The 21,157-nt window shown below is 37.7% G+C and overlaps 1 protein-coding gene across 27 annotated transcripts in view; it reads right to left on the bottom strand.

Moving 5' to 3' along the window:
• NRXN1 (neurexin 1) overlaps nucleotides 1-21,157 on the bottom strand; it is a 1,083,382-nt gene that overhangs the window by 35,382 nt on the left and 1,026,843 nt on the right. Inside the window, exon 1 of one of the 27 annotated variants that reach the window (XM_075204080.1) lies at nucleotides 19,451-19,642. The exons of the other annotated variants lie outside the window; for them this stretch is intronic. Coding sequence (XP_075060181.1) covers nucleotides 19,451-19,483 — 33 coding nt within the window. The 5' untranslated portion in view covers nucleotides 19,484-19,642. Of the gene's footprint in view, nucleotides 1-19,450; nucleotides 19,643-21,157 lie in introns of those variants that run through there. 27 annotated transcript variants of the gene reach the window in all.

Genomic DNA, 21,157 nt, shown 5'->3' with positions numbered 1-21,157 from the left:
CCCATATTAATCTTTGGATATCTGGGAGTTGACCAGACTATTGCGGGCAGGAATACCAGCAATATCTGCCTAATTATTTGTTTAGTCCCCACTCTACATACCCAACATACCAAAGCTTTCAGACATTGACTAAATATTATTACACTCTATTATCATTGCACTGTAAGCATTGAAAGTCATTTAGATAGAATAATATAATATTACTACAATACACATATTACTGTATGCATACAGGCTATAAATATATATATATATATATATATATATATATATATATATATATATATATATATATATATTTATTTGTTGATATCAGGTATCATCACCAATGCACCGATGTTTTCTATTTGTGGAATTGAGATACTCCTTTGTTATGTCTGCCAGCGCTCCCGTGTGCAAATGCACAATTTAAAACATAGCATTGTTGTTATTTGGGATCAGGAGCAGTCTGTCCTCTTGGGGTATAGGGCATGCCCCAGTAACAGATACAAAGTGGACTGGTACTGAGCCCTGCCAACTGCACACAGAGACAGCTGCTGATTCATAGTGTGAACCAGATGAAAAGTGGGGGTAACTGAAGACCAAAGAAAGCCACTTTATTATATCCATCGCTATTTAGAAGACTGCAAGCCAATTTCTCAGCTTTCTGCAATTGCTGACACTAGCTGCCCTATTTCCAATAGATGAAGCATGGAAAAGTTCTAAAGGCAGCCCTCTCAAGCAACATTTAAAGATATCAGATGTCAGAAGAAATAATACAGATGGCACTTTTTACAGATATATCAATTTTTTTAGGAATATACAAGCTTCTGGTATATGGCAAAAGCTGGCATGAAAATGACTTGCTCTTTAAATCATTAGCAGCAAACTAGTCCCGTACCACGCAATCATAGAAAACAATACATCTGTACATATATGAAAATCAAACGACTTCTGCAATTTACAATAATTGGTGGATCTAGTGAGTAGAGTGGTTATTATACCTCATATTGCCACAACACAATCTTGTAATGCCCTCGTTCAAGAAGAAATATTGACTTTTACTGTATCTCTCTGGAAATGTTTGCACTCTTTCCAGCCTTTACAGACATGAAAATCAATACAATCCATTAACATGGATATGAAGGACAGGTAAGTAGTATTGCCACAATTATATTCTACTTTCTCCCCTTTTATACGTGTATTTAACACACTATTGCTCATTTTAAGCTGAATTTCATACTTATGCTTTTACGTTTTATGATGGAAAATGGAAGATTCTTTAGAAGCCTCAACAGTGGCATTAAACATGTAAGTGATACCATTTGATTTCAAGCTATGTTAAATAATATCTAATTCTAATAGAACAAGATATTATTTAACATAACTTGAAAATAAAATGGTTCATCTTGTCAAATAATGCTCATATGATTGTTTTACTTATATATTATTATCCTCTGTTTCACTATATACTACTACAGTTTCAATACATGTAATTGTGTATAGATGGAACCAGTGTAGTTGTTACAGATGGTGCAAAGAGATGTTAATGGTGCAATATATGTAGTGATTCCTCTCAGACATTCACAGAACTCAGCATAGAACTCAGTATTCCAATATGATAAATATGATTTACTTTTTGCATCAAGGAGAACAAAGGGTTATCAGTTGCGAATGGAAAAAGAAAGACTTCATCAACAACATTTGAAGGGGTTCTTTATTGTAATACTTCACACTGCCACCCCGGCAATATCCCGGGTATAGGAAAATGGGATATTGCTGGGTGACAGAGTCTGGCTCCCACCCCGGAAAATTCCCGGGTCGACCGTGTTCACACTGAACATCGGTTCTGCCCGGGTCTCCCTGGCAACATCACAAGAGGAGCTTTGATTGGCTCCTCTTGTGTTTTTTTTTTTCTGCTTTTTAACACTTGTCGGTGAGATCCGTGTTAAAAAATGCAGGAGACCCGTTCACACTCAGCCTCTATCTGGGTCGTCAGGGTGAGCCCGGGCAATTATCCGGGTTTTTAAAGCAGTGTGAACGGGGTATAAAGGTGTTTAATTTGTGGAAGGGGAATTTTACTGTAAGGGTGTTTAATTCCTGGAAGGGGTTATTTACTGTAGGGATGTTTAATATGTAGAATTCCTTACCACATGGGGTGCTGGGGGCAGAATTTATAAATGGATTTGATGCCACTCATACCATAAATGTTATCTATCACTATAATTAATAGCGGATATCAAGGGTGTGATTGACCCAGGGAATTTATCCAATTACTTTTTGTTACTGTCTAGCCGGACAATTTTTTCAATAACTGACCATAGTTTACTAATACTAAATTGCCAGGGCAGCTGCATGATACTCAGCTGCCGGAGATACTGACCCAGAGCGATAAGACATAACTTTTATACTTTGCCGGGATATGTGAATGCATGACCCAGCTAGCAGGTTCACGAATCCACAGTGGAAGTCTAGACTTAGGCTTTCAGTTCCACTTGTTTAGAAATCAATTACAAAAAATGTTTAAAAAGACAAAAATATATATAAAAAAAAAATTGAAAGGATTTCCCAATTTTAAAAAAATGTTTTAAATTAATAAATAAAACATTTTTTTCATTGAATAATCTCAGGATAGTGACAGCAGAAGAAGAATTGAAGCGCTACATGTAGCACCGCGATCCTTATTAAATAGGCTTCCTCATACCTTACATGAGGAAGCTATTGTTGACTAAAGCTGGTGAATCTTATCACCGACGGAAGATAACTCTGGTAATAGCTATTTCTTGATAAATAGAGAGAAACCTTGTGAAAATATACCCAATAACTCCAGAGTTGGGGCTTTTCTCATTGTGATAAATAGAGCCCTAAGTGATATAAGCAGAGACGTAACTTAAAATTTTAGCACCCAGGTCGAAAAGGAAAACTGCCGCACCCCCTAACCCTCAATTTTAACAAAATAAACCTAAAATATTCATAAGCTGCACCCCTCTTCCTCATTGTGCTCTGTGAGGTAGCCCCCACTCTCACAGCCCTAGTTACGGCCCTGAATATAAGTTAATATTTATTGAAGAATTAGGCATAAAATACAGGTAACATATCCTGGTTGGAAGTTTAGACTGGACAATATTGTACATACTGTGTCTCAGCAGCAATGTGCCCCTGGAAAAACTTTAATGGGTCACATGTATATGGGCGATGGAGCCACTATCTCGATAGTTGGAAAACTTGGCAGGACTTATGTGGCCCCAAGGAGGCTTGGGGCCCAAGCTCTTTCCTATTTGCCCTCCCCAAAACCTAAAAATAAAAACCTCCTCCTGCTTCCTAACGAGCTGCTATCCAAACCAATGCAATGAGAGGGAGCTAAGGAGCTGTAATGTTGCTAATTTGAAAAACAAGTGTAATAAAAATGGTACAGAAAGAGGCCCAAGCACTGATAACAGAGAACAGTTAGAGGGCCTCAATTTGTATCATAGCATAGCTGGCTGTGTTGCTACATACATACCCTTAATTATTTATAACGCTCTAATAATTGTTTTGCTAATTATTATATTATTCACATCTTTCCATCCGGTGTTATAGGCCCATGTTACACGCACATGTTAGTAAACACCATTGAGGAAATAATTTTAATATAAATTCCCATAGGAATTTTGGGCTACAACAACCACATACAGTTGATTACAGGTTTATATTAAAATATATATATATATATATATATATATATATATATATATATACCTATATAGGTATATATATAGGGCAGCAGGGTGGCTAAGTGGTTAGCACTTCTGCCTTACAGCACTGGAGTCATGAGTTCGATTCCCGTCCATGGCCTTATCTGTGTGGAGTTTGTATGTTCTCCCTGTGTTTGCGTGAGTTTCCTCCCACACCCCAAAAACATAATGGTAGGTTAATTGGCTGCTAACAAAATTGACCCTAGTCTGTCTGTCTGTGTGTGTCTGTGTGTGTCTGTGTGTGTCTGTGTGTCTCTGTGTTAGGGCATTAAGACTGTAAGCCCCAATGGGGGCAGGGACTGATGTGAGCGAGTTCTCTGTACAGCGCTGCGGAATTAGTGGAACTATATAAATAAATGGTAATAATAAATAATATATATATAATGATCATTAACAGTTTATCATGGTTGTCAGTGATGAATAATATTAATAAAATATATCAGTAAGCCTGTTTGCTTAATAATGTGAAAAGCACTACAGATTCAATTACATATGCGCTTAGAAGGAATAGAATGGAATGCAAATAGTATTTGTAAAAAATAAATGCTACAGTTGCTCTTACATTTGCAGCGAACATAATTATTACATTTCACTAGACAATAGTACTATATTGTTCCATAGTATTAGATGTAAATTTCGTACTCATTATGTTTGCTTTTAGCATGTACTCTTTTTTTTACATACATGCCAAACATCTGTACACATATTCTATTTCAGTACAGGAATAAACATTCACAGGCAATTAAAGGTGTAGTTTTTCGATTTCTACCTGCATGACTGACTATCAGATCTGAGGGGGGCTTTTATCGTGTGACACATGTAAAATATGTTTCTTTAGTACCGAAGTGTCAATATGATGGAAAAATTCTGAATCTGAATATGTCTGTCTATGCCATGGCTCTTCCTGTTGTGAATTTATGCAATATAGAACATTTCTATCCTCTTAAGAAAAAAAAAAAAAAAACACCGGCCTTTGCCAACTGAATACTGATGAGCATAGTTATTCTACCATAATGAAAATGGAAAGGATGTGTGTTCCTTTCTGTCTAATTATTGCCAGCAGTGACAAACACATTTTAACAGTAGTTTGAAATGAAGTGTGTGAATTCCCCATAGAAATCTTAAGAGAGGCACTCAGACAGTTCGAAAAAAAAAAAAAAAAATCAGCAAGTGTCTTTTCCCTCAATCTTCATCTCTCAAAACCTTGCTAATTTCCTTTTTACGATTATAGGATAATATGCCAGTCTTCTATTTTGCACGCTACAAGCAGCAGCCTCCTTACTGTGTGGGTGGTACATTATAAGAAGTAATAGCGGCCATACGACGGTGCCATTTGTAAATGTTCTCATAGATTCGTCTATCGTGCCCTAAAGCGGTAATGAAGCATTGCAGTTTAGGCGAGAAAAACTTTAAGGAACTTAAATTCTACATTCAATAAAAGAAAACAATGCAACCATTCCTGATAAAAATTTGTTTTCTATCTAAAGAGGAAAAAAAACAAAAAAAACCACCTCTCTCTGCCAGATGATAAATTCTACCGCTCGTGGCAACTCGTCAGCCGGGGAAATCGTTGACAAGAAGTACAAGGGTGACATTACTCATGAATCTTAAATTCACAATCGTAGATCAAAAGCACTGTATGTATTAGTCAAATTGCTTTAGTGAAAATGATCCACCGGTAACACAACGATAAACATTATACATGCTTGTCACGTCATGGGTTTGAAACTTGCAGACATAAAAGTCCTGTTCATTGTTAGTTTGTTTTCAACTGGGGCAGTTTCCAAAGTCGAGAGTTATTGTACAGTGAGCAGGGGCGCACGCAGGGGGGGTTTCTGGTTCTCCAGAAACCCCTCCCCTCCGCGAACGAATGGGCGCTAAACACAGTAGCACTGTACTGTACAGCAGCCGCGGCGCTGTCAAAGAAGCATCCGCGGCGGTGCTCTATTGCACTACAATACAGCACTGCCGCGGACGCTGCTCTGACAGCGGTGGCGGCTGCTGTACAATTCAGCATCGCCTGAAATTAAGCTGCGCGGCCGCATGTGCAGCAGCTCTATATATATATTATTATTTTTATTTTGGGGCGGGGAGACCCCTTAAAAATCCTGCGCTTGCCCCTGGTGAGAGTGAAGTGAGTACAGTGAGATTGCAGTGATCATAATTAGATTGTGTACAATAATACAGTGTTGAGTTTAAAACGGAAACGTTCGGTAATATAAAAATGTCAAACTGTAATCAAGAGTTTCTTAGCTGGTTTCAGACAATCATAATAATAATAATGTATAATAATAATAATAATAATTATGATTATTATTTCTAGATATTTATATTATAATATGCAAACTAATATAATAATATCTGTATAATCAATGAATTCTGATCACTTAAGTGTTCATTAGAAAAATGTATCAGGAATAATGCAGTCTCTACTGTAAATTATTATGGAATTGTTTGGTCTCGTGCTTTTATATGGTGGCAAAACTCCTCAGAGATTTCTAATGTCCATATAATTTACAGTAGGGTATGCATTATCCCATATATTATTAATATTATTGTTGTAATTATTATAGTCTTTCCTTTATTTATAAATAAAATCTAATTTGGATAACACAATTTTTTACAGTATGTTTGCCTCAGATCGCTCATCCCTGGACTATTGTCTACAGAAGTGTCTTAGAACTGTCTGTAGAATGTAATTGTCTTAGTGATTATTAATCCCTATGACATCCACTTTTTTCTCCATCATATAAAGCTGTCTTAGTGATCAGAGAACTGTTTTTGCCCATCCGCCGTGTAGTGCATGTAAAAGTCCAATGCATTTCGAAACACTGCATGAACGTTTTAAATGAGCAAGATTGGTTGTCACAGGGATTGGTAAATTCTAAGACAACGGCTTACACATTGTAATGAAAAAACTTTGGCTATGGATAACACTCAGTTCAGCACCCCAATGTAGACACAGTTTTAATAAAAAATATTAATATATTACCTTTCAGTCCCATATATTTGTGAGAATACACTCACTTACAGTGCCAGGAAATGTTACAATCATTCCTCTTTGCACAGTAAGTGTAAACTCTCTTTTAAGAATTGGTATAATATTTGAAATAACTTTATACTTCCACAAACGTCTACCATGGAAAAAAAGTGACAAAACAGTATTGGTTCTTTTTTAAGCCCATACATTACAAGATGTAGAGATTCAGAAAGTCATATTATAGTTTATCAGTCCAAACTGCTTTGCAGACATTTTGGCTAAAATATTTTTAGACTTGACAAACATCTGCCAAAAAAGTGTTTCATTGCGGCTGAATAGCACAAATCCTATATATCAAAATAAACCCAACAACTTATAGAATTGCACAATGTGTTGAGTATATAAATACCAGAATGACATTGAAACTTAAGATTGGTCACATGATGCGTGTCTTGCTTAGGGTGCGTGCCAGGGTTGCTAGGTTGATAGCTTAGCTGCTTGTGGTGGCTGATGCTTCCCAACCTTTACTAAAAACAAAAAAACTTTAATCCCCTATCACTGCATTTGAGGATAAGGACCTATATCATTACAATTATGGAAGAGGGAAGAGATTTCCTTATTTTTACAATTTCTTTATCTCTTTCATTTTTCTGCTTGTTTTTTAAATACTTTATTTGGCTCAAAAGATAAGAACAGTTTACTTAATGTGCTAGTCTGATATTGGAGATGGGGAATCGATTTTTGCATTTTACGTGTGACCTATGACTAAAGGATTTTCCTGTCCACTGGGAACCTTCTCTGTTGCCCCCTAAACTCAGGAGAAGTCTGTTAAGCAGGTCACCTCCTCCACATGCTCCATACTGTAGTAGATGCGCATTTTGCAATGCAAATACCATTCTGTACGTAGTCTAAATCACACTGTATGCAATAAGTAAAACAAATACCTAGGTATGTATATTTTTGTTTTAGTCTACTTCCTCTATAGACACTGTGTTGGTGTCATTTCATAAACATTTGTATAGAGAGCATCTTCAAGCTATAAGATGGTGCATAAATAATTATATGGATTATTATAATAGAGCAATAACCAGTGGCTGAAGTGGAAATTTAGAAGTGACGGTATGAAAAATGTAATGGGAATGCAAGTGAATAGAAATGAAAAGCTTTACAATGAAGGCGGTGGCAGTATACCATACCACCATATACACCCCCACTTCCACCACTTGCAATAACTATATGTAAGAATGTATGTTATAGTGAAATAAATTGAAAAATATGTTAGATTTTATTCAAGCTATATATTCAAATTCTCATGATTACATAATGTATATTATGCTGCATAAATTATTTCATAACCTCATAAAAATACTTGATTATTGGTATAAATTGAGGTACACTATAACCACTAAAGTTAAATTAACTGTAAGATTAATATTTTTCACATACCCATTAGTGCATGCAATCAAAATGACCTTTCCCCTACTTACTAAGGTGTGACTAATGACTTTAGTCATTTAACTCATACTTAGTCTGCAACACCATGTTTGTTTCTATGCAAAATAGTGTACACAAAATTGCTTAACTAATTTATCTAATAAATCACTTTTCAGCCAGGTTGTTTCACACACTAAGGACATTTAAGCAGCTGCTTTTGCACCAATGTACCCTTAATCCTAATTATGAGCCTACTAGCAAAAAAAAGAGATTTAGCTAGGACAAGATGATTTAAATGAGATTCATGGGGGAGAGAGTGCACATTTAGGGGAACATCGCTGTTTATTGGGGACTGCAGGGCATCTTTTTCCTCCATAGGACTTATTTTTAACACGTCATTGGATCTTGTGGAAAACCGAAATTTGCCAATACTGGAAACCCTAAGCAACTTTATATAGGAATGCGCATTTGTAGGCACATTTTAATCAATGTAGTTAAAAACATTCAAAACCACAAAGTGATGCATGCTATAAACGCAGCCCCGATGTCACCTCACTCTAATATAATATATAAAGTTAAGCTGAGAAGTGTTTCAGTACAAAAAAATGTAAAGTGTAAATGAATGAATAATAATAATAAATGGATAGCACTAAAGTGGAACCAAGCTGAAGTTAGAGGTTACATTGTTACTCGTTCTACCATATATTTGCAACCAGCATATATAAAAGGTTGCGCACACTGGGCCTGAGTCATTAAGGAGAGCAAAACCAAAAAAGGAGTAAGTTTGCTCCTGGATAAACCATGTTGCATTGCAAGGGGTGCAAATTAGTTTATTATTTTGCACATAAGATAAATACTGTCTGTTTTATCATGTAGCACACAAATACTTAAAGTTGATCTAACACATGCCCTACCCCAACTATAAGTCTGTTCTCACATTTTAAATTTACGTCCAAATCCAATGCAACATGGTTTTGCCCAGGTGCAAAGTTACTCCTGTTTTATGCTTTACTCTCTTTAATGACTCAAGCCTACTGTTTTCTAGGGAGGTTGTTCCAAAACTCAGATTGTGGGTGTTTTCTTTTTTATTATACGCAAGGGGGACAAATAGTTAGGTGATAAAATATTCAGGTGCCTGGATATTTTACACCTTCATAAATTATCTTTATTGTTTACAAATTGAAGCAAATATTAAAAATTGTAAATTCCCTGTCTGGAATACAACTACTGCCCTATGTCAAATTATAAGCCTAGTTCTAGACACATAAGAAGTAGCACTATGTATGTCCTTTGATTTACCCCTGAATCTTGGCTCTCCGTTTACCTTTCTCTCACTATGCCCCCACACCTAACTTCTCAACACTTCTACAAGACAAGTAAGTTGTATAAAAATAACCAACTGATCGATGAGACTTCCAACCTACTCCAACCACCATCAGTGTCATTTCTCATCCTGACTATGACGGATTCAGGTGTCACTTATCATTTATCTTTTTCAGGACTCCGATCTTACTAATAAATTTAAATGAAACTGACACCTGATGAACATAAGTGGTCTCACACTAATGTAAATTTAGATTTAGAATATATAGTCGGTCAATTGACTGGGATGACAATGGTCAATTAATTCTGTCAAGTGGAGGAGCTTGGTGTCGGAATTGGAACCCTTAAGGTCATATTCCACCTGCAAAACATGCCAAATTTCATGCCCAATGCGGAGCAAGGCAAATATTTGGCAGAGCAGTTACAAAATGCCTTCCATCCCTACTGCCCTTTGTTATTTTTCTATCCTGCAGAGAAATTTCCAAGATGAACCGGTCTCCTGCCAAAAGAATGATATAAAAGAAAATATATCTATGCTCAGACACATGTACAATGAACAGGTTTATAGTGTTATACTATGCATCATAAACGATTATGATAATGATGATGATAATAATAATATAATATCAATATATGCAGATAATCAAACATAAGTTACAAATGTATAAATATATATTTTAAGTACCTACATTTTATGTTTACATTTTATCCTTCGCTATTCTATGTTCGCATTTGCTGCATTTTAGAACCCTTTAAATGTTTGCTTGTTATATTGTTTTTGGATGAATATACTGCACTGTGTAAAGAAAAAAAACACATGAGGGATTAGTGACAAAAACAATCCTAATCAAAGATTAACATATACCTTGTGAAGCGTGAAGTTAAAAGCATTGCTTTGAAATAAAACATGTTGGTTAGCTAATTAAAATGGTTTCAAGATAAAAGGTTTGAACAGTAATCTGCAGCATCAGCACTTTCATCTGAAAAAGCGTCAGACCACATGTTCAGGAGAATGCTCACAGTGCGTCATCTGGTGTTACTAAAATAAATTCAGGCGACTTGGGTAAAAAAATATCCAAAACCTCGTTTTTTACTTAATGATAAAATGATAGTTTCCGTGTATACTGAATATGAAATTTAATCTACTTAGATTTTGGGGCTGATGCAGACTGAGTACCATGCCCATTTGCATAGCGTATCTTGCGTGAGATCGCTCTGTGTATGTCCAGAAAGTTGGGGTACGCATATGCGCCCACGCAGATTTGCGTCATTCTGCCACTTACACCAGCCTGTGCCTGGAGAGGTGGGATGGGGTGTTCTGACGTAGGCAGACTACAGTAAGGACGTGTTTGCACAAAAAAACGCGGACCGGGAAAAAGACTGTTACGTCTGAGAAAGCGGGAACTGGTGCCGATAATGGTGGCCACCGACACCAACTTGTGAAAAGCTCATACTTGCCAACTTATGGCAAGTATGATCGGGGAACCTGCCGGGGAAGGTGGGTGTGCAGGGGGTGGGCCTCCAAAAATTACATCATTTTGCCCCCCCCCCCCGTGACCAGGGCCGGATTAAGGGAATGGAGGCCCCTGGTCTAAGGGGGCCTCCATTCGCCCGTGAGGCCCCCAATGTGAGCCGTCCACCACCCCCCGTGAGGCCCCCCCAAGCACTTACCGGTCATTACAGTCCTGCTTCACTAGGAAGACGACAGATCAGGAGATTGCCACACTCTCCAAGGAGTCCGTGAGACTCCCGCGAAATGCGGGAGTCTCCCGGACATTCCAGGAGAGTTGGCAAGTATGGATTAGCTGTTTGCTATTGGACTGCTGATGTTGATTGGTACTATCTTTGTTGCTTGGCAATATAATAAGCCAAATATCTTTTTTTCGTACACGAGACAGGCAGTTATTTCTGCTGTACTCGGGAGGTTTTGTAACTTTTACTGATGCCTAATTGCAAATGCGCTTGTTGCACATAAAACAAGTACGTTAAATGGACACATATGATCTGCACAGATCTGAAGATGCATACAACTCTACATAAACATAAGGGACGTAAATACTCTATTTTTACCTGCAGCTTTTTTGGGTGTAAATTACGCCCAATTTGCAACCAACTCTGTTTCAGGCCCTTTGAGTGTCACAGCTAAACCAAGAATACAAAAAGCAGTTCTGAAGGAAATGTAATGAGCATATTATATATGATAATGCTACTATGCTCTGTCATAAGCATGTAGTCATCTACGGACTGATTTTAAGTGGGTCATACAAGGTTACATGTGCTAAATGTGAAATATTCACTGCCTCAACTCAAGTCATGGAGAACTGAGGAAGAGAATAATTCAGAGAAGAAAATGTACAAGGTAAAGAGGCCATGACATGAAGATTAGACTCATATTTCAGAGGTGAAGATATGCTACAACAGAAGGTTACGGCTTGAAGTTTAGAAGTGTAGAATGTATCAATAGAGGTGATATGGTAGAAGCAAAGGTCGAAACATAACTAATAGAAATATAAATATTTCAGAGTAGGAAATGTGAAGAAGAGAGGAGAAGAGTTCATGCAAATGAATTAGAAGTGGGTTGTATTTCAGATAGGAGATCTGCTATAAGAAGAGGTCACAACATTACAATTGGGAAATGTTCCATAGGAAATGCAGAATAAGACATATAGGGGTTTATATATATTAAGCATATTTAACACTTATAAGATACGGAAACTAGAGATGAGCGGGCTCGGATTCCGCTAATCCGAGCCCACCCGAACAGTGCGGATCCGAAAGGGATCCGAGCACTGTTCGGATATTTCCGGCGGGCAAAAAAATTAAAACGAGGCTCTGTCGTCCAAGTCTCGCGTCGAATCTCGCGAGGGGTGGGAGGGAAGGCCCAGAACAATTCCATCTTGTACCTCTTTTTTTGGCATTATGTGCTCAAGCTACCTCGGTGCAACCTTTTGGCCTAAAAACAATATTGTGAGGTGTTCAGAATAGACTGGAAATTAGAGAAAATGATTGTTATTGAATGTTATTGAGGTTAATAATAGCGTAGGAGTGAAAAAAAAAACACAAAACTGGTTTTTAGCACTTTTTATGTTTTTTTCAAAATAAATCCGAATCCAAAACCTTAAATCCGAACCAAAACCTTTCGTCAGGTGTTTTGCGAAACAATTCCGAACCCAAAACCTCAAGCAAATCCGAATCCAAACACAAAACACGAGACACCAAAAGTGGCCGGTGTACATCCCTAACGGAAACAGCTGTTTCCGCATCTTTTCAGTATGTTTGCTATTTATTACATATAGATTTCACAGAAATACCGTGCAGCATCGCAGTCCCCATAGATTTTTATGGGGACTGTGATGTTCAGCAAAGTATGAAGCTTTGATAAGCTTTGCATATCAGGATGGCGTTACCTGTCATTTCCTATGGGATTCTGCTGAAACCTCTTGAGTTTTGCAGAATCCGGTACAGTGACATGCACACAACACTTCCTCCTATCACCGGTAGCGCTAAGCTGCCTGTAATTTGGAAAAGTGTTTGCAGCACAGGCATTACTTCACCGGGGCTCCCAGAGTAGCCCTGGCTGGGTGCATTTCAGTGGTGCCTAAATATGCATTACTGTGATGTGCAACGATGCATATTTAGAAACACTGCATCTTATTGATGCATAGACCCCTAAGCGGTGGTAGTCAGCATATCGATGCTGACTACATCAACAACACTTACCACGGCATCTGGAGTCCGGTTGGCTGCTTCCACAATTAGGATCCATCATGACTCTTCACTGAAGCGACTTGAATCAATCCCAAAGACAGAAGACGACGGCTGCGCTGGATGACGTCACTGACCCCGCCGACGCTGTTCACGCTGCTCTTAAGGGGGTAATGTAACTATGGGGCCATGTACAATGTACTTTACAAAGGGTTGTATATTGTACATGGCCCCATAGTTACATTACCCCCTTAAGAGCAGCGTGAACAGCGTCGGCGAGGTCAGTGATGTCATCCAGTGCAGGTGGCGTCTTCTGTTTTCGGGATTGATTGAAGTCGCTTCAGTGAAGAGTCATGATGGATCCTCGTCGTGGAAGCAGCCAGCTGGACTCTAGATGTCATGGTAAGTGTTGTCGGTGCACTCAGCACACATCTTCTGTACCCCAATCCCCCTAAGAAATGAGGACTAGAAGTTGGTGAAGGTTTCAGAGCAGCTGATGTGCTACAACAAAAGGTTAGGACATAAACATAAGAAGGAATATTTTAGAGGAGATGTGCTACAACAGGTCATAAATGAAAGTTTAGAAGTGGGGAATATTTCACAGAAGGATATATGCTGGAAAAACAGGTTATGACATGAAAATTACAAGTGAGGAATATTTCACAGCAGTACATGTGGATGAACAAGAGATTATGAATAGAATTTATGAATAGAATATTTCACAGGAGATGTGAATTCCAACCATGAAGTGTGTGTATGTGGGGGAATTCCAAAGGAAAATATAAACAGTGCTACAAGTGATCCTGCCGAGAAGCTACCATAGTTCTTGCTTAACCAAGGAATGAGGCGCTATCATCCATACAGTTTAACATCACAGTGAAAAAGATTAAATACTTGCTTAGTGTTATCGAGAATATTTGTTTTAAGTCTTAGATGAGGGTTATGTTAATTATTAAGTCAAGTTCTACTAATCACATTTAATCTTTTAATTGTGTGTTTCAATATAATATCCATTCAAGTAATGTGTTAATGGATGCTTTTGTGCAAATATTGTTACATTTCAAAATTCCAAAATATCAATACAGTCAGCATAGAAATCTTAAAATGTCAATTACGTCTGAGATAAAATCTAGTTTATATCTATAGGACAGTGTTGGCTAACCTGTGACACTCCAGGGGGTAAATGTAACAAGCTGAGAGTTTTCCGGCGGGTTTGAAAAGTGGAGATGTTGCCTATAGCAACCAATCAGATTCTAGCTATCATTTTGTATAGTGTACTAAATAAATGACAGCTAGAATCTGATTGGTTTTTCAAACACACCGGAAAACTCTCACCTTGATACATTTACCCCCAGGTGTTGTGAAACTACAAGTCCCAGCATGCTTTGCCAATATATAGCAGCTTATTGCTGGAAGGGTATGCTGGGACTTGTAGTTTCACAACACCTGGAGTGTCACAGGTTAGCCAACACTGCTATAGGACATAGATTGGACTGGACTGGTGGCATTACATGTATTAAAGTAAATTATTAAAAGGGGTTGTCACATTCAGAAAACTGAATTGATTGGATTTTAAATGCCCTGATAAATTTCAATTAAATACAAAGTTTTACCTTTGACTTCCTTGTGTGTTTTTCACCAAAGCTTTTATATTATCCTGCTATAGCTGTGTACTTTATTTAGGCAGGACAAGGATCAGTTACTCTCTGTTTGTTGATTAATGAACTGTGCAGTGTCACATCTAAAAGCAGTGAAAATAATATATGCACGGATGATATATAAGCATTGATGGCAAACACAATAATAAGCCAGAAAGTTAAGACATTGTAATTAGTAAAAGTTACCAAACTACATTTACATGCAAGAGGATTAGTGCGGTACAAACAGGGAAATAGCCGGCTAGTCAATATCCTTGGATCTCACTCACCTTAAGTGCAGAACGTCCAGCTATCCCACTAATTAAGAGATACAGAGTCCCCCAACACAGGTGTAATAACAGATAATGTCTGAGAGATCAGTGAGGTTTCCATAGTGGATGACAACAAAAACCCTCATTTGTAACTCTCAACCTTGATATTGATTTTTAAATGTTTGTTCCAAGCAATATATATGGTTTTGTATGATAAAAATCTAGGATACCAGTGTAATTTCTCTACCTTTCCCAAAGGTTTATCCTCTAGGTGAAAAGGAAATCTACTATTGATAGTATCATGCCTCGGGTTCGCCCTTGGAAAGAATCCATAATTACATCTGGTACTGCGATATATCCTCTCAATCATGCAAGGTCAATGATAATTACATTTGTCAAAATATCTGGGAATTATGACCAGGTATGTATCTATATAAGTTTCCTCACTGTAATCAGTTTATTGCTACTGTTGTGTTTACTTCAGCACTTACACATTTAAAGTGATTATGCGGAAAGTATTAGATTGTTTTGCTGACCTATTATACACTTAGGTGGTGAAAAGGAGCAAGTGTGGGGTAAAAGACTTGAATCCAAAACATCATCATCACCACCATTTATTTATATAGCCACACTAATTCTGCAGTGCTGTACAGAGAACTCACACACACACACACACACACACACACACACACACACACACACAGACTAGGGTCAATTTTGTTAGCAGGCAATTAACCTACTAGTATGTTTTTGGAGTGTGGGAGGAAACCGGAACACCAGGAGGAAACCCACGCAAACACAAAGAGAACATACAAACTCCTCACAGATAAGGCCACGGTCGGGAATTGAACTCATGACCCCAGTGCTGTAAGGCAGGAGTACTAACCACTTAGCCACCATGTTGCCCCACATATTTTAACAAGGTACAGGAGGGAAATATTCTTCAAAGAAAGAGAAGTATTAGAACACGAAGACATGCACTGATACTGGAGGGAAGTAGGTTCAGAGTAAATATGAGGAAAAACTACTTCACAGAAATGGTAGTGGATAAGCGGTGTAGTCGTCCATTAGAGGAGGTTGAGGCTAATATTGTAGAGTAATTTAAACATGCTTGGGATAGACATAGGGATATCATTACAAAGAATAAAAGATCAAATAAGGTTTGAGGTTACCATAGCTTAAAAAATGGGCAGACTAAATGGGCCAAGTGGTTCTTATCTGCCGCCAAATTCCATGTTTCTATATTCAATGTTTACAGTAAGACAAGTTCAGCAAGGAAGAGAATTTACATGGAATGGAAATGACATGGGGTTTATTTGTTGAGTTAGGAAAATTAACAAAAAGTGAAAGCTCTGTCCATCTCATGACGAGTGATGGGGTTTCCTGTGTGTGGTCTCAGTAAACTAGTGGAGAGGCTGGACAAACTGGATTTATACTACTGCCTTTGTCTGGAATGTTAGAAGGTATGTTAGGGCAGGGGAAGAACATCTGTATGTGTGTGACACCAGTAGTGCCAGGAATGTGCCTCTATGATAACATTTCTGATGCTACGTGATGACCTATTCCTCTATACTCTGTAAAACCATACATCCAGTAGGAATACATTATGTGGTTGTAATTATCTAGGAGGCACCATTGCAACAACATTGGTGATTAGCTTTTCTCAATCAAGCAATATATCAGACAGGTTAGATAGTCTAATTGTGAGTTTGCATAAAACACTTAAAGGTGACTTACACACGTCCAAAACATGTAGGTGTACAGAGCTTTATTATTTGCGTAAATGTGTCAATTCATCCTGCTAGTACATTGACAGGAGTATGTCCACATAGTTTGGTAACTGCCAATGGAAAATTGATCGGCACGTACTTTTGCCGGATTGCAGGTTCAATTGCAATTGTTCATGGATAAAAGCATGAAAATATCACCTCAGAGTCCACCCTACTACAAATTTATACTCGCCTGATCTCCCGAAGCGTCCACCCTCCCAGATGCGGAACCGCGCTCGTTAGAAGCAGATTGGCCTTTATGACGCAATCCAAAGCAATTCACGTCATCCTGGCCCCACCCCTTGTTGCGCAATGGTGCATGTCTTGTCTTTCTCAAAGCAAACAATGCTCTGCAGTCCCTCTAAACAGGGAATGCCCATCGTAAAATATATTTCCCACCCCTTTAAGTTAATTTAAATACTTTCATCACACAAATTTCATTTTTGCATGCGGCTACATAGCCAGGATCATTCACTTGTCGAGCCTCATTAAGCAAATTATATGTAATAATTTATCTTCCATAGGACTCTAAAGCTATATTTTTGCCCCTTAATGTAGATATTAGGGGTGAATATGTAAAATATCCTTTTTAGAGTACTTTATATAGTTTCTATGAAATCAGTATCTAGTAAATCAGCTTACATAGCTCACCTTTCAGTATTTGCCTTTGCTTTCCCCATAATCCCTTACCCTTCTTAGATACCTTCCCCCGAGAGGTGGACACAATGGGGGCGTGACCACAACCCAGGGGCATGTATATTACTTCTGAGGCACTTGGCCACCCATTACCCTCATCCCCTCAAAACACCTATCCATTGCCAGGGGCAGGCTGGGCTGGGGGGGGCAGGGGGGGCATCTGCTCCCTGGGCCGGTCCGATAATGGGCTACCTTGGGCTGGTTCACTGGGACCAGCTGCATTTTTTTCCATTAAAATAGGCTGCTGATTCGAGTCTTGCCCCCCGGCTGAAATATGCCAGCCCTCCCCTGTTCATTGCTGTGCATACCAGTGGCAGAAGTGTCTGAGTATAAAAATTGAGGTGAATAAACACATTTGCGAAAACATAATAAACAAATACAAACAAAATGAAATCATTAATGCATAATAAAATGCTACATCTACTTGTAAACTTTAAACGGTTGCATTGGATATATAAAAGAAAGCCTCACACTAGCATCATATATAGTTTAGCATATTCAATTTGATTAAAAAAAAGTGTTTTTTCCCCCCTACAAGATAGGATTAGAAAAAAGTATTTAGGTTTTTTTTTTTGAACAGTCAATAAATTTACAATAACCTAATATAGTATAAATTATTTTCAATACATAACCATTTCATAGGCACTTCAAGGAAATCTATACATCAATTCAACACAGCTCAAGATTTACACATTAAAGTCCATTTGCACAGTTTTTCCGGCTGCCTCTTCACTTATGTGAACTAAATAATGCTTTAATTCTTACCGTGAGGAACACATTAAAGTCTGTTTCAACCATCACCTCTCACATCTTAGTGTTACCGTCAAAACAGATAATGTTGTTCTCTATAGTCAAATGATCCCATAGATTTCTCTTGCTTTAGAACCCTTCATGCATTTAGCTTTTTAACATTAAAGATGAATTGAATGTATTGTAATAATTCGTTGTTGGTCTTTTGGTTTTTGCTAAAATATATAAATAGGGAGATTCGATTCTCATGAATGAACAATCGGGAGATTATATAACAGCAGATCCATTATGCATTAGTTCTTGGCAAAAGAAATTCTTATTTTGATACAACATTTCTGCTGTCACATTTTAAAATAAACTATGTTTTACCATCACATGTACATTACAGATACACAGTAGGTGATTAGCATTAAAGTCAATTAGCATTAAAAAATGTACAGTATATATATATATATATATATATATATATATATATATATGTATATTATGAAAAATATTAACAGTCATTCTGGCATGCAAAATATACATATTTTCTGTGTATACTGTACATGTTTCTGTGTAACATTTTATTTGCTTGTACTTCTCCATGATTAATACATCAGCATGCACTAGACGTTACAGAGCCTCCACCTTTGCAAACGGTGGAAGGGGGGAAAACAAACAGCCAGGAAAAAAAAAAATGCTGTCGTGGTCAAGAATTAAAGCATTTTTTTCCCCCCGAAATAATTAGATTATCCTTGCAAGCTGTCTATCACACGCTGGAAGCAGCGTTAGATCGTGTTTTTACTAGTGCTGTCATCTACTGTACACTGCTGTAGCAGACATGCTAGAAAAAGACTGAACACAGCAGCTCATACTGCCAGGACAAAGACAAAAACCCTTTTCGCTACATGATGCAGAAAAAGGAAGACATATCTAAACATTCCATACTTAAACACGGAACATGCAGAAATGTGCTTTTAATATTAATGACATGCAATCTCTCCAAGTACGTTTCCGAATAGCAAAAAAAAAATAATATATATATATATACATTTGTGCAGATCGGTGAAATAGTTTCTCCCACCCCCTAATATTTTGTTGTACTTGTAAACCAAATGACATGTTTAAAACCCCTCCATGCTCCAGTGCTCAGCCTGTGCTCTGTAACGGCTGTGATAGAAGTAGCTACCTGGAAGGTTTCACAGTGCCATCTCATATCCATGTCTGCCTGGCTACCCTGCGTGCTTATAGCTTTTTTTCTTAATTCTTAATGGAAATCCTAGGAAATTTAGTCCATCCTCTGAAATCAATACTGGTGACAGAAGAGCTCCCTGACTCAGTGGGAGATCAAGATGATAAATTGCCTGCGCATCAGCTTGGCCTATCAGTGCCCTGCACACGGATTGGCAAAGGAAAAGATACACAGGGAAAAAAAAAGGGAAAAAGAAAAGGGGCTTCATTCGTCACGTGTCAGGGAGAAACCAATAGCTGACACTATGCTGGGAGAAGGGATGCTGCAGTTTGTTGAGCAGATGAGAAGTGCAGCATAGAACAATCAAGTGCTGAACTATGGAATTCTGGCAGAAGACAGAGCTCTTAACTGACAATACAGTATTCCAAGTGCACAGTGCCCGCTCATGTGATTAGACTTGGAAGGGAGCCATTATGCTACCCTAGGATGCCACATAAGCAACAGGGATTTTAAAGCATAACACATTTGAACGTTCCCATTTTACTTTAATTTATTTTATTATTATTTTTTTAATTCTTCGCTGGGATGCTGATTATTTCAATTCTTTCAACTGATTTCAGATCTGCAGCCTAAAGCTTGACAATTAACATACTGATCACTTCACGGCGCTGCCTCAAATGTACCTAAGTGCAATTATAAATGTATTCCCAGGTTAATGGATGCTAATTTTTCTAAGTCATGTAATTTCACAAGACATCTCTGTATAGCAATTACACAACATTAATTCAATACATTAATATTCGGTTTTAAGCAAAGATTGATTGTTTTTTTGTCGCTTGTGCATTCATACATAATTGCTGTTTTTGTAGGGACTTTTAAAGAAACCGTTAACCAAATCATAATAAAACTGTAATAACATGTTTCTAATAATTGTGGCAATACTTAAAGCATTAATTCAAACGTATAAATATTTGAGCATCTATATATCCATTGTTATCAGTCCTAATTTGTCTCAATTGAAAACAATAGTTTGCACAGTTTGCAAAGGGATGTGTTTGTCATCATCATCATTTATTTATATAGCGCCAGCAAATTCCGTAGCGCTTTCAATTTTGTGTTTGGGGCAAAGTTGAGCAAAATTTTGAGCAAATCAAGCTCAGGCTGTTTGGCGCAAAGTTCCGGTGATACAATTTTCGAGTTTCACTTTTGCGTCTCCAATCCGCACAGTATTTGTACAAACCATGTTACAATGTAAGGGGAGCAAATTAGTTTATTATTTTGCACATAAGTTAAATACTGTCTGTTTTTACATGTAGCATACTAATACTGTATAGCTTTACTTTTACACTGAAATTTAAAGTTGATCTAGGACATGTCCTACCCCAAATATAAATCTCTCCCCACTTTTTAAATTTTCCTTCCCCTCAAATGCAACATGGTTTTGCCCAGGTGCAAAGTTACTCTTTTTATGCTTTGTTTTCCTTAATAACTCAGACCCATAGTCTATTAATACAGTTGGGACCATGGCAGTCAATTCATTCTGCTGTGCTGTGTGGTTGGATAGGAGGAACGGTCTACTTAATTCCACCAGAGAAGTACACAGTCATATGAGTAATTAAACAAATAATTTGCTGAAGAGTTTTCAAGATTTCACTCATCTCGAGTTTGTGGATTTAAAGTTCTGTTAATCATTTCTACAATCTC

This window comes from Mixophyes fleayi, chromosome 3 (genome assembly GCF_038048845.1).
Source record: "Mixophyes fleayi isolate aMixFle1 chromosome 3, aMixFle1.hap1, whole genome shotgun sequence".
Lineage (NCBI taxonomy): Eukaryota > Metazoa > Chordata > Amphibia > Anura > Limnodynastidae > Mixophyes > Mixophyes fleayi.
This window is presented reverse-complemented; position numbering and strand designations above follow the sequence as displayed.